This window comes from Nipponia nippon, unplaced genomic scaffold (assembly GCF_047370975.1).
Source record: "Nipponia nippon isolate SJK-2023a ecotype South Korea unplaced genomic scaffold, ASM4737097v1 scaffold_5, whole genome shotgun sequence".
Classification (NCBI taxonomy): Eukaryota; Metazoa; Chordata; class Aves; order Pelecaniformes; family Threskiornithidae; genus Nipponia; species Nipponia nippon.
In genome coordinates, this window is record NW_028262369.1 from 46,706,251 (window position 1) to 46,720,511 (window position 14,261).

The 14,261-nt window shown below is 36.4% G+C and overlaps 1 protein-coding gene across 1 annotated transcript in view; it reads right to left on the minus strand.

Annotated features, from left to right (window-relative positions):
* Nucleotides 1–14,261, minus strand: part of LOC148052171 (uncharacterized) — a 112,501-nt gene that overhangs the window by 90,705 nt on the left and 7,535 nt on the right. The window contains exon 3 of the mRNA XM_087733725.1: nucleotides 12,914–13,027. Within this exon, the coding sequence (XP_087589851.1) occupies nucleotides 12,914–12,984 (71 nt within the window). The 5' untranslated portion in view covers nucleotides 12,985–13,027. The remainder of the gene's footprint in view (nucleotides 1–12,913; nucleotides 13,028–14,261) is intronic.

Below are 14,261 nucleotides of genomic sequence, written 5' to 3' on the forward strand. Positions count from 1 at the left end.
ATCTGAACAGCAAGGGCGATAGGCAAGGATCTACGAGGAAGAGATTGTACAGTTTTTCTTACATACTATTAGACATACAGATGTATACCACACACACATATACAAAGCCCATTCACCAAGCAAATTATTAGCTTACCTTAAGCTGTGTAATTGACTGATATGCATGATCTACAAAAATCAAGAAAGAAAAACTACAGAAGGATGTTGTATTTAAAGAAAGCTACATGAATGCACGACAGGCCTCCCCAAATCAGGATAAACTTGGTAATAGAAACATTATTGCCCAAACAAAATGCCAAAAGAGAACAAAAATACCTAAGCCATAATATCACTTTATCTATTGCTGGATTTTTGCAGTCCCAACTCAGGCAGACAAGGCAAAATTACTGACATGAATCCCAGGTGATTTCAGTGAACTTAAACAAGAATGGCAGTGATTTACATCAACTGAGTATTTATTCCACTGACTTCACTAAGAGGTTAGCCAGGGTAAGAACAAACAAATCTGCCTGTTTTCAGTTGATTCAGACTTAAGCAAGAAGAATGAGATAGGGACAAGTGCATCTGATGGCACCCTGTATTATCCTTTCATATGAATTTTGGTCTCAATAATTCAGTTTTGAATGCTGGAATAACCTATTTGATCTCTATGAGGACTCCTCTCCTCATTTGTCAAGTTTGGTGCTTGTCTGACAGAACGCAGCAGAAGATATTCAATAAACAATCATGAGAATAAGCAAACGGGTAGAGATTTATGAACATGCTATATTATTATGCCATTCTGCAAATTTGTACCTTGAATACATTGTGCAGTCAGTCTTCCACAGCCACAAAGTCAAACACAGAAAATGTGAAAATTTAAATGGTTAAAGGTACAGAACTGCCTCTACAGTAACCTAAACTATATCTCTTTAGCTTGGAAAAAGATCACCTTTTCTTGCAGCAAATTTAAAACAGGGAAAAAAATTACTTCATGCACAATTAACCTCTGTAACTCATTTTGACTGGATATCCATGTGAGAACATATAAAGAGCAAAAAAAAATTCCACCTATAGCTATTAAGCACAATGATGAAGATAAGATGCCTGACAGAAGATGTTAATTCCTGAGCCACATACTGTCAGAAGCTAGAGGAAGCCCTTTCCTGTTTGTATACCTGTCCTGGTTTCAGCTGGGATAGAGTTAATTTTTCTTCTTCATAGCTGGTATAGTGCTGTGTTTTGGATTTAGTATGAGAATAATGTTGATAACACACTGATGTTTTAGTTGTTGCTAAGTAGTGCTTACACCAGTCAAGGACTTTTCAGCTTCCCATGCTCTGCATGGCGTACAAGAAGCTGGGAGGGGGCACAGCCAGGGGGCCTGACCCACATTGGCCACAGGGCTATTCCACACCATATGACGTCATGCTCAGTATATAACTGGGGCGAGTTGGCCGGGGGGGGAAGGGATTGCTGCTCGGGAACAGGCTGGGCATCAGTCAGGGGGTGGTGAGCAATTGTGTCGTATATCACTTGCTTGGTACGTTATTATTGTATTATGTTATTATTATTACTACCACTACTACTATCATTCTATTTTATTTTACTTCAATTATTAAACTGTTCTTATCTCAACCCAGGAGTTGTCTGACTTTCACCCTTCCAATTCTCTCCCCCACCCCACTGGGGGGGAGTGAGTGAGCGGCTGTGTGGTTCATAGTTGCTGGCTGGGGTTAAACCACGACAATACCTGAAAGAAGACTTGATACAACCAACTTCCTTAAATAGAACTGTTTTATACTTGATTACTATACCCAGAATTAAAAAAGTGAGAATGATTATTTTATTTCCGTGATCATTACATGACTATGTACCTCATTTAAAAATAAAATTGATTAGAGAAGGTTCTTAACTCAAGCTGTTAAAAAATCTCAAGAACTATCTTCCCATGTACTCCTACCATTCTCAAAAGCCATCCTCAGACCAGCTGAGCACACCAGTTATTCACAGTTTGGATAACAGCAAAGTTATGCTGGATGTTACAAGGGTCAATATCTTGACTAGTGTCCAATTTGTTACCAATAGTACTGTTGTTACTTGCAATTAAAGTTCATGAAGATAGAATTATTTCATTTTTACTATCCAGCAGTGCCCAAGATTCTCTCATCCATATTTTTTTTGGTACAGTTTAAATCTTCAGGAAAATGTATTTTATGGACTCAGTGACAGGACTATATAACAACATTCTGATCTTTCAGTCTAATTCAGGCTGCTCATTTTTACATTTGCACTCAATTAGATGATGACATCTGTCCAAACATCAAGGTAGAATACAAAGTCCAGTACTAGCTCTAGATAAAAAGTTAAATAATTTTTCTGTTGTAATACCATCTAAAAAAATCTTTGCATTGTTTTCAATATTTAGCCACTATTTAAAATAATACCACTTACCCGTTCAGATTTGGACTCTACCATTGAGCTTCCTGGAAGGCTCTACACACTCATTCATGGCTTCTGAGAGAATGGGACCAATAAATAATGACTGATGGTGATAAACCTGGAATTCTAAAACAATTATAAAACTTTGGAGGGGCTCTTATTATATGTAGATGTGCCAATTTTAGTTTCATTAGAATCTCTTGTTTCTGAACATAATGGTGTGGTTGATATGTACTTATTTTTCTACTAGTAGCTGAATGCTTTGGTACTAGTGTAAAAAGAAATAGGAAGAAGTAATATATACCTCCTTAACTTCATAAAGAAAAAGTCAAAATTTCTTTTCTGTTTAAGAGACCCTTCTGCTAGCTAGCTTCAGTTTTCAGATTCTACCTACTTCTCTTTTATAAATAATAAAACTTTAAAAAAAGGATCCTACAAAACAGGTCAACTCTCCAGCAGTGTAGAATGAAGCTGTGTTTCAAGATCACACTAGGAAGTAGTTTCTGCTTAAGTACAATTTTAATCAAAACAAACCAACCTTTCCACAGTACAGTAAAGAAAAATCTTATATTTACAAACCTTAAATTCTGAAATTTCACAAAAGAATGTTGAACAAGAACTTTGTTCCTACAAAAGTGTTGACGAGTATTTACTGCAAGGCCAGTTTTTTCATTTCAGACATACAGACCTCATTTACCTTCTCCCATCACCACTCGAGTATCATTTCCCTTTTGAAGGACTAACTATCCATTTTCTGGCTCACCCTTTCAATAACACCATTTAAATTACATTTAGCCTGATTGACTTCACACATGTCTCAGACACAACTTTTTGTTGTTTCCCTGCTTCATTGCTTGCAGATAAGAAATTGCTTAAACAGTGTTTAATTTTTTTCAGCAAGCTCCCATCTGTGACTTGTGTATCTCTTAGCAAAGGTTACATCACAACCCATATTCCACAGCCCAGTGATATATTGAATCAAATCAAACAGAACATTTTTGTTCAGTACTTAAATGAATCAAACTTGCTGCAAAACTAGTACCCCCCCCCAAACCACATGTGAAACCTACACAGACCTTTCATCTGACTGACTCTTTCTGACTGCCTGTGCTTTACTTCACTTTTCCCTCTGAAATCAATGACAAACTACTATTGACCATTTTGAATACTACGAGGGTTTAGGTGTTTGTGGTGGTTTTTTTTTTTTTCCTATCTACAAGTCATTGTGTTAAAAAAAATCCCAGATAATGAAGCTGACAAGGTGAAGTCCATACTGTTTCACTGACTAAACAGGTTTCCATTGGTCAGCATTCATAAAGATCAACCCACCTTTTCATCTTCATTTTCTGTCACTAGAATAAATTGACGTTTTGTGTGACATATCAACTTAAAAATCCAGATAGAGATCTATTTTCCTTAATCTAATTTAAACATGCTTATATTTAGAAGGAGGAAGTACAAATATAATTTCTCTGGAGCCTGTTGTTTGTCTTAATCTAAAACATGAAAATGTAACAGTAAGTATTATGGACATTTTGAATTTGCTACATACTGTGCATAAAAAGGATATCTTCTAGATATGTCATTCATTATAGCTCTGCATCTGAATTCCACTGAACTTCAAGGAATAATTCTAATAACTCATAACTTCTTACAGGGCAAGGGGCTTCACTCTTTGTTGCAAGTTACTAGCAGAGCTTTGTATAAACAGAAAAAAAGCCTCCTCTTACATATTTGCCAGATAGAGGAGAAGAACTCTACCTAATTATAAAGAGAAATCTTAACACTTTCATCAGCCACTGATGACAAGGAAGGCATCTTGACATGATTAAAAGGAAAATTCAGTATAGCTACATTTATAATTGTGTGCATGGACACATTTTTGGAAAACACTACACTACTAAATTTGAATAACAAACTGAGAACCAATTCCAGATTCAGGTGGCAAATAATGATCATCTTTGGCAACAAATGATACGATAGGAGGAGTAAATTGTAGCATTTGTTTATCTATAAAATAAGTATGTAAAACACTAAATGCATAGACTGGAGAAAAAGAGAACAATAAAAGTGAGTTTCTTATACTCAAGCATGTTAAGACATCACTAGCAGCAGCAACTCCAGTGTAGCTTGTCTCATTAAAAAATAAGAATCACCCCAACTTCACATAATTTGATTCCTTGAGCCCAGTTATTCTCAGCTCAGTTTCAATAAATGGGAAAAGACAACACACCCATATACAGAGTAATCAGTCTGATACAAAATAGCGATTTTTTTTTTTTTTCCTAGCACATCAGTGATATCCATTAATTTAAACAAGGCTTGGAACTGGAGCTAGATCCAGATCTGCAACTGTGCACAGACTTAGTTCTTACTTGTTTTCCATGGTGCATGCATTTGTGTAATGACAGGTGAGAGGCACTCCAGTTGCGCTGTTTACACAGAAGGCGTAGAAAGAGCTTCTTCCACCACTTTATCTTTTGGCCACTACCTCCTTGCCTTCATTTCTCTTCAGGTTGGGACAACACTTTCTCGACATGTCTATTTTAAAGTCCTTCTCACTAGGTTAGCAAATATGCTGCCAGAGATGCTTTCACCCTAGTCAGTCAGGTGGATCCCATCCCTGCTCAACAGTAGTTAGCATGAATCAACAAGAACAGAAAGAATGGACAGAACAGAACAGTTTGACCAAATTAAAACCTAATTTTAGCACAGAACTACTAGGGATACAAGCCTGCAAGGTATTGAATGTTTATTTTAAAGGACTATGCAACCTCTTTGATTAAGTCAAAAAAGAAAAAAGAAAATCATAGCTTATTACAACACCAGTCTGCTCTGGATTGTAGTCTGACTTCCTATTAAATGTATTCAGTTTATCTCCCTTTGGCATATTCAACACAATTTGACAAAGGAATAGAAATAAGCTAATTTCCTTTGGAATTTAGGGCCAATGGTGGGCGGGGAGTAGGGGCTGGGAACAGGGAGGTTCCTATAACTTACAATAAGTTATCAATAAACAGCTTCATATTTGCAATTTATTATTTGTAAAATGAATTCTCAGCTGTGATTTGTTATATTTTCATAAAAGCACTCAGATTTATAGGACTAGACTGCACATGCATCTATATTTCATCGAGTAACTCATTCCAGCAGAGGCACAAAAGACAGTTCCATGTAAAAAGTTCCCAATAGTCAAACATCTACATTAACAAAGGGATAGCTGAAATAAAACCTCACTGGAATATCCTTCGAGGTATAATTACAAGGATGCACTTCCAGATTATGAAGTATTCTTCAATGACCTTTGAGAGGAAAGTGCGGGTAATATTGTGGACTGCTACTATTACACTGCAAGTATGGGTAGCACATACAAAAGAGGGTTGTACTTAATTGGAAATCATTAAATATCTAGCAAATAGAACACTAGATACTCAACAAATTTCAGCACCTGGATAGCATGACATAACTTGCATACATTGTAATTTGCGTGAGAACGTAGTATAGGTGCTTTGTCCTCTCATTTTTTGGTGGTTTTTTTGTGTGTTTGGGATAGGAGGAACAGCATCTTTGAATTCAAAGTACTCATGCAGGTAACATTGTTCTTCTATGGATGGTCTACTTTTCTCCAGTATTTGCTGTTAAAAGATTTATACATTTCTGTATAGGTATATTGGGTGTATGTGGCAAGGTTTCAGTAGCAGGGTTGGCTTTTGTGGGAAGAGGTCAGGGGCTGCTCCATGATAGAGACAGCTAGCTCAAGCCAGCTCTGCAATGGGCCCACTACAGGCCAAATGTGAGCCCATCAGCCAAGTCTGTGGCACCTCTGAAAACATATATGGGGGGGGAGGGGAAAAAAAAAAAATCACAGAGAGGAGGAGGGAACAAAAAGAGCAGAAAACAGGAGAGGGATCACCAAGGTCAGAGAGAGAAGGTGTTCCATGGTGTCAGAGCTTGTATGTCCTGCAACCCACAGAAGAGCCTATGTCAGACGAAGTATTCACTGCAGCCCATAGAGGACGCCACACCAGAGCAGATAGAAGGAACTGCAGCCTGTAGAGAGCCCACAATGGAACAGAGCAGAGTTTTCCTGACAGGACCACAGCCCATTGAAAACCCCACTCAGAGAGGGGAAGTAGTTTGGACAAGACTACCTAGCAACCCAGCAGTAGACTAGATACACAACACAGACCAGAAATAGAAGTTCTCAGGATTCTATTACTCGGTTTCCAGAATTAAAAATTGTTTAACATCTTCCTTGCAAAAGGAGTCAACATCTACCACCAAATCCACAATAAAGGTCTATTGACACTACCAGGATTAGCACTCTGGAGAAAGAGCCGGATTTTAGCCCTGTATACACTACTGAAAGGTTTGATCCATGTAGCAGAAATAAGAAACAGTAGAGTACCTAGGCTAGATGCCAAAACACAGAGAGCTTTGGTATGCTCCTTGCCTCCACATGACCTAGATGAGTAATTTGAATGATTCAAATGACCTAAGAATCTACATATGAGACACATCAGCATTAAATCCCTTTCCTATGTGACTGAAATCAGGGAACTCTTTTCTACAGGCATTGTTGGGACATTCCAGGAGTTACTTAGGACTTTGCCTGAAGTTACCATATTGTTCCTTGTTAATATGTGGGGAAAAACATAGGCCTGCCAAGGGTATTTAATGAAGACTACATATTGAAATAAACCCATAAAAGATGCTCTAGCATCCAATGCCATGATGGTTTGCATTATCAGGTAACAACATGTTGGTGCTAGGTAGCACTTTCATCTCAGCAAAACACGTATACAAAGAAGATTTTTTTAACGTGCCCTTAAAGCACAACTGATATAGCTAAAAATGAGTCTGAAACTGTGTACAAAGTCGGCAGCTATATATTATTAAGGACACATTAAATCACAGATTATTCTTGAGAGCACTGAAAATTGTATTTCTGCCAGCTTCTTGTCTTCTGTCATTTCTGATTACCAATGCAATATGTGTCAATGTTGAATAATGACTGTTGAGGTATTCATGCTTGATGGCTTAGGATGTCATAATGAAAGTACAAGCTTTATTAATCCTCTCATCAATAGAAGCCACAGGGTGTCTGTCACACTTCATTTATATGTGCCAAGAGTAAATAAACTGCAGCAAATGAAAACTATGTTTATAAATACAGACAGATGTCAAGTGGTTTACATAGTCACCCTTGCTGGTATTTCCCATTAAAGATTTCCAGGCTTTATAAAAAGCTGACAAAGCCATACTTGAAGATATCTATATTTATGTAGATATTTTCATATTAATGCTGTATACAAATAAGATAAAAATACTATTAAATAAACGGCCAAGTAGGAAGAAATAATATCTCAGTCTGTCTCAACATTTACAAGTTATCCAGCCAGCAACTGGCTGGTAGGGCAAATTATAACATTTGAGGATCTTAATTATTTTCAACAACAGACACTATGTAGATCCACATGAGTTACAAAAAAAAAAAAACCCACAAGCACTTTCTTGATTTTAGGCATTCAAGTGAGAGATGGAACATATCCTGGTCAGAAATGCATCATGCAAGTTCATACTAAGCAAGTGATAGTTACCACTTGGCAAGTGATAGTTACCACTACTTTAACAGTATTGCAGAAAGTTCATTGAGATACACAGCGGATTACGCTGAAAGGCAAATTATGATTAGCTCATTTTACACATGGAAAGTTCAAGGAAAGGGGAGAGGATATTATTTGCTCAAATCCATGTGTTTTGCTCATGGCTCAGTTTCTTGATTTGTAGCCTAATGATCTTGCAAAAGCTTGTAGAAATCACTAGGGTCTTCACAATAACAAGTGATTTGGTGATAAAAACAAAAGTCAAAGTTGAATGTAATTGAATATTTGTAAGGTAAGGCACATAGGAAAAAGATAACTGCAATTTAATCTACACAATGATGCCTGAACATTACCACTCAAAAACGAGACTCAAGAGTTAAAATACATGGTTCTACTGAAAAAAAATTGATCACAGTAATGGTCAAAAAGCAAACCAAACACTATTCACTGATATTATTTACAAAGAAACAGAGCACAAAAGAGGAGATGCAATAACACCATCATACAAACTCATGGATCACTTTAATTCTACCTGCTGTGGCAGCTCCGATTCTCTCATGAAAAACAAATAGTGAAAATGAAGAGGTTAAAGAAGAACGACATGGATGATCAGTAATAGGAAATGATTGCCATGCAATGACAAATGAAATAAAATAGGACATTTTAGCTTGAGAAGAAATGACTGACAGAACAGCATGGCACAGATTTATAAAAAAACCAAACACAAACAAAAAACACAAAAAAACCCAAACCACCAAATTACAAGTGGTCTTGGAAAAGATAGTAAAGATTATTTGTTCCCTTCCCCACCCCACCCCCCCAGTATAAAAAAAAAAAACAAACCCAAACCAACAACAGAACCCTGTGGATGCTGAAAGCTTAGATGGATTCAAGTTTTTCAAGCAAACACTGAAGTGTAACCCATCCAGACCTAACAAAAATTAAAAAAGAACATCTGCTATCCACAGTCTCTAGAGACCAGGAACATATTTGGAAAGAATCAGTGTATCCTATCCCCATTCTTACATTTTTCACTGGGAAATCATTGTTAACACCTGGCTGAGAAAGATCAATGGGCTAGGGGAATGTTTAATTTAAACAAGTAAGATTATCCTTATATTTTTATATCTATTAAAATTTAGATCCTTTATGCAGGTTTCTTAAACATTAAGGGGGATAATTAAAAAAAAAAAAGAGAGAAAGTGTTATAACTCTTTCCAGACAAATTCTCCCTAATAATTGAATTCCACAGTCTCTCAAAATCACTTGGGACAGCAAGTTTAACAACAATCACTTAAAGAAAACATAGACAAAGATACCCCAATAACATGCAGAGCTAGAATCAAAACCTAGACTAAACATAGTACAAGGCTGGGAAAACATTTCTTAATCCAAAGAATCAAGTCTTTATTCTCTTTCATAAATGTTTTCTCCTTTGTTATGCAGAAATATGCTGCTTCTGTTTTAGGTTAAAAAAGGTAAAAAGGGCTCTGGCTTTATAATAAATACAGTTCATTGTGGCTGTCTCTCAGGAAACTCCCAGAGCATATAGCCTTGTACCCTTCAGTTCTTATATCCACAAAAGCAACGAGGAAAAGTCAGCATATAGACAAACAATAACAACAAGCTCACTTATAACAACACAACCTAGAATGTCTCAAAACAGTTGTTTCCTCTACTGATATTAAAATGGAACATGGTAGCAACTTTCAAACTGGTATTCTAGCATTCAAAATGAAGAGCTTTAATACACATTAGATGTCCCCATATTACTGACTTATTTTCATTTCTTCAAGTTGAAAAACATGGCTGAGAAGGCAGGCAAAGAAAAGCATAATAGCAAAGAACAGGAAGAAGAGAAGTGGCAAGACAAAGAAAAGAAGAAAAATATGGAAGATGGAAGGCAGGTTTGCAGAACTGATCAATATGACCTCATGAAATCAGTCCAGTCATGTTAAGTTAAAGTCCAAGCGCTCAGTCTACAATTTGCTAGAGAAATCAGGACATAGTGAAAGGGAAGCTTGGCAGATCAAGGAGGAAGGTAATTCTGTGGCTGTCTGACAGAAGCTATGGCACCTGTTACTGTGACAGGGCATAAACTATACTATAAAGCAGCCCTGTAGTCTCTTTGGGCTAGAGCTCTGCCCAAGATTCCAGCCAGTTAGTATATGCAAAATGCTCCTTGTGGAGAAAGGCAGGCTGCAAACAGAAACATATTTGCCAGAAGCTCAGACCAAATCATATAACAATGAATATGGCTGTATTTTTCTTCTGAAATGATCACATGTATTCTTAGCCAAAAGAATGAGAAGCAATCACCGATAGTTAGCAAAATACCATTGATATACCTCCAGGCCCAATAAGGCCACATGTGAAATAATTGGAAAAAAAAGTGTTACCTTAAATGAATAAAAATATACCACAAAAATAATACCTGTATGAATACATACTCTATTAAACTTGGGAATGCAATATCAAATCACAGCTCAAATCCTAGTCTTATTATTGGCAATACAACATTGTTTTGTTGATCCCATCCATATATTCCAGTGAGATTTTTGTCTTAACAGTCCAGTACCTCCAGTGAAGCTCAAGAAAGTGCTGTCAGGTGCAAGCCTTAGAATTCTTTGGTAAGCTTTGTACTGAGATTGCAAGGCCTCCTAACAGAGGCTTCTCAGGTGCACTTTATCTGAACTTTATTTCACCTGCCTCCTGCAGCTTTGTTTCACCTGGTTTAGCTGTAACAGCAATTTTTCTAATTAAGCAGGTGTCTACCACTAACTTGTTTTACAGTTACCTTTGTACAGTATCACCATGTTTTTCAATCCTAACATTATGATGTAGTATAAAGAAATACAGGCCTGGTATGACAACAGAGGCCTTGAGGCCTGGAGATACACGAGGAAGCATAAAGAAATGCAAGCACAGGATGACTGTAAGTGAGGCTTGACACTGGAGGTCCAATGGCTAGAAACAACTCACATCAGTGGTTAAAGAAATGCAGAACTGGGAAAAATTATTTTAGGGGTAACAAAGAGAGCAAATAGTATCTAACATATGTAAAAGGCATCATATATAGTAAATTTGGATATAACACGGTGCTGCAGATCAACAAGGAAAAAGTAAGGTAGAAAAACGTGTTAGCAAATGTATAGAAAGGCATAAAGACCAAGAAAAAAAGGAAATCACCACCACCATATTCCTCTCAGTGAAGGACTCCAGATACTGATGGCTCACTCTAACACCTCCACTACCAACACCAGAATGAAACTGCTGATCTTAGGACCCAGAGGAGCAGGGCAAGGTCATGCATAATATTAGGAGAAGGGGTAAAAAGTTACAAAATGCATGTATAACAATTCTAAGTGCATTAGTATTGAGACTTTTTTTCCTGCATAGACATATTCTTTCCCCTTCTGTAAGAGAGAGACCCAGACTAATAATGACTACCCTGTGAAAATTTCAGTTACACTAAAAAGAAATTCTTGACTTCACATATCATATGCGTTTCCCTTTGCCCATAAACATGATTATGAGTGTAACAGCTTATATGAAGTGAACAGTTTAGGAAATACAAACAGAAGGAAGCACACACATGCTCTTTGTACCACAGTTAACAATTTTGATAAGCTGCTCAGAGCAACAGTTGTAAAATACCCTCATGATCTCTCATATTTTGGAACCATTTATTTCACAATTAGCCTCAGCAGAACCTAATTAACTCCTCCTGTAGATACTACTAAAAAGCCAACAGCTATTTGTAAGTTTATACCAATTTTTTATTCTGACTTCTGAAGTTTAAGAAAACTACATTTTTACTGGAATGAATTTGGAATTAGCAATTAATTCAAGAAATCTGACACAATAAATGAGCTTTCTGCATCACCATTAATATAAATCAGACCTTTATACTATACCAAGTGATAGCTCCTTCTATAAACATACCAAAGTAAAACTTAAAATATTCTATGACCTTTTGTTTAAAGTGATGGCTGTTAGCACAAATATTAAGTAGTTAGATTTCATAAGTTAAATACAAAGATTTTAGCTTGTTTAGAACCAAGGAAACAACCACTGTTAAAATATTTTTAATCTTATAGTAATGATACAAAAAAGATTAGGGAAAAACCAATAAACACATTTGCAGTCAAGCTTTCATTTTAAGTTTCTCTTGCATTGCTTTCCTGTATTCACATTCATCCTGTGTCTGTGAGATATTAAAACCTGTATTTCATACATCTTTAAGGAGGAGGGAAAAAAAACCCCAAAACACTAAAAACCACTAAAGATTGCATTCCTTTTAAGAAAAAAAAAAATATTATCTAGTTCAGGTAACTTTTGTTGCTGTTATTGTGTTGGTTTTTTTCCAACTATCAAAAATCCTGCTTGGATGTTCTCAGTCTTTTCCTAAAACACAACTGTGCTGCTGCATTTTATGCCAGGCTCAGAGTCTCAGGTTACATAATCCCTTATCCTCAGCAGATAATTGAAAAACATGGCTCTTTTACAACACCTCCTTAACAGATTTTTTTTTTTTTTATACAATATATGCAAATGCTCAGCAATTTCTACAGTGTTTATACTTCAAATCTGTTATTTCCTTGCTTTAAATGCAGACATCCAGAACTAAAATTGCTATTTTTGGACACAAATAGCTATATCACATAAATCACCAAATCAGAAGCAGCTGTTTAACCACAGCAATTCACAAACACTCATAAGTTTTGCATCTTCCAGGTGGTAGTCTCTGTACCAAAGTAATGATATTTTTAATCCTTTTGATTTCTCTGGTTGTCCTAACGTTAACAAAATTCTAGATTAAACTCTAATAACATAAACAAACTATTTTATTTCACATATTTTTAAATTTATATGAAAAGACTTACCACATCAGGAAGTGGAAAAGGCAGAGCTGCTCCACAAGAGGGGACAGAGCCAGGATCTGCAGGCAACCCATGGGCCAGACATCACAGAGAGCAGCCAACAGTTCACCAACAGCACTGGGGTTAGAGCAGTTCAAGTAGCCTGGTCAGGAGCGCCAGGAGTTGGGGCTGCAATGTGGGTCTGATATCCACCCAGAACACAGCAGCTAGAGACAAAGACAAACCTACCTACACTGCAGCTCTAGGAATGACTGAACACTCAAGCACAAACTTCAAAGGAGCTCCTGCCAGAGGGTGGGGCCCAGGTGAGACTCATCAAGGCAATTAAGGCCTATTAGTGACTTCAGTGCCCTGACTTATTGACTCAAGGGCTAAAAACACTCTTTCACCTGTCATTATAACTTCTGCATTAATAGAAAATATGTTCATGAATCAAAATGAAAACTTACAATTATCAAGAAAAAGATCATACCAAATCTTTAGTGAATAACCATGTGAAATCATTACTTACACAAGCATCCCTAATAAAACATTATGATTACATTCTTAAAAGCATTTTAACCGTGATATTTTAATAAAAATGTATTTTTAAAATTGGCTAAATATTTCCAAGTTCCATTATAAACACACTAGTGCCATAAATCACTTATTTCTTTAGTTGTTAAGTGTAGATTTTTAAGTCATTTTTTGGGGAATCACACACCTACTGTTTTCTAAATGTCTGGAAAAGAACAGTGTTTCAAAATAATCCAAGCTGAGAGAGACTTAGACATTTATTTTTGCAAGATGTTTTCCCCATTTTTGTTAAACAAGGTGCAGAAAGGTTTAGCATACTGACCTAGCCAGTGAGGACTTGATAATATGGGACTTAGCACTGTTTTTGTCTCTACTGGCAGGACCTTGACATGTTACTTTCTCTCTCCATTTCCTAATCTGTAAAATGGTAGAAATGGCACTAACTCTACCATAAAAGCCATTAAAATGTGCTCATAAACTTCCATACTGGATGTACATATAGTAATCATAACCTTAAATATAGATAATAACATTCTAGACCTACTGAAAGCAGTAACAGGTGGTCCACTAACTTAAACTAAAGCCAGAATTTCACTTTTAATAAGCTCCTCCATTACCAAATTCAGAAAAATACATATGGTTGTGTATAGGTTCATCTGGCCTAGCTATAGTCCAGTTTTGATATTAAAACATAGTCATAATACAAGCCTATGAAAATAAAAGAGAAATTTGACTGAAAATTATGTACAGTAGGAAGTAGCTCAAAATGTCATTTATAGATGGCATCTTTTTTCTTTAGTTAATGTACATATACTGACAGATATTTCTTCATGCA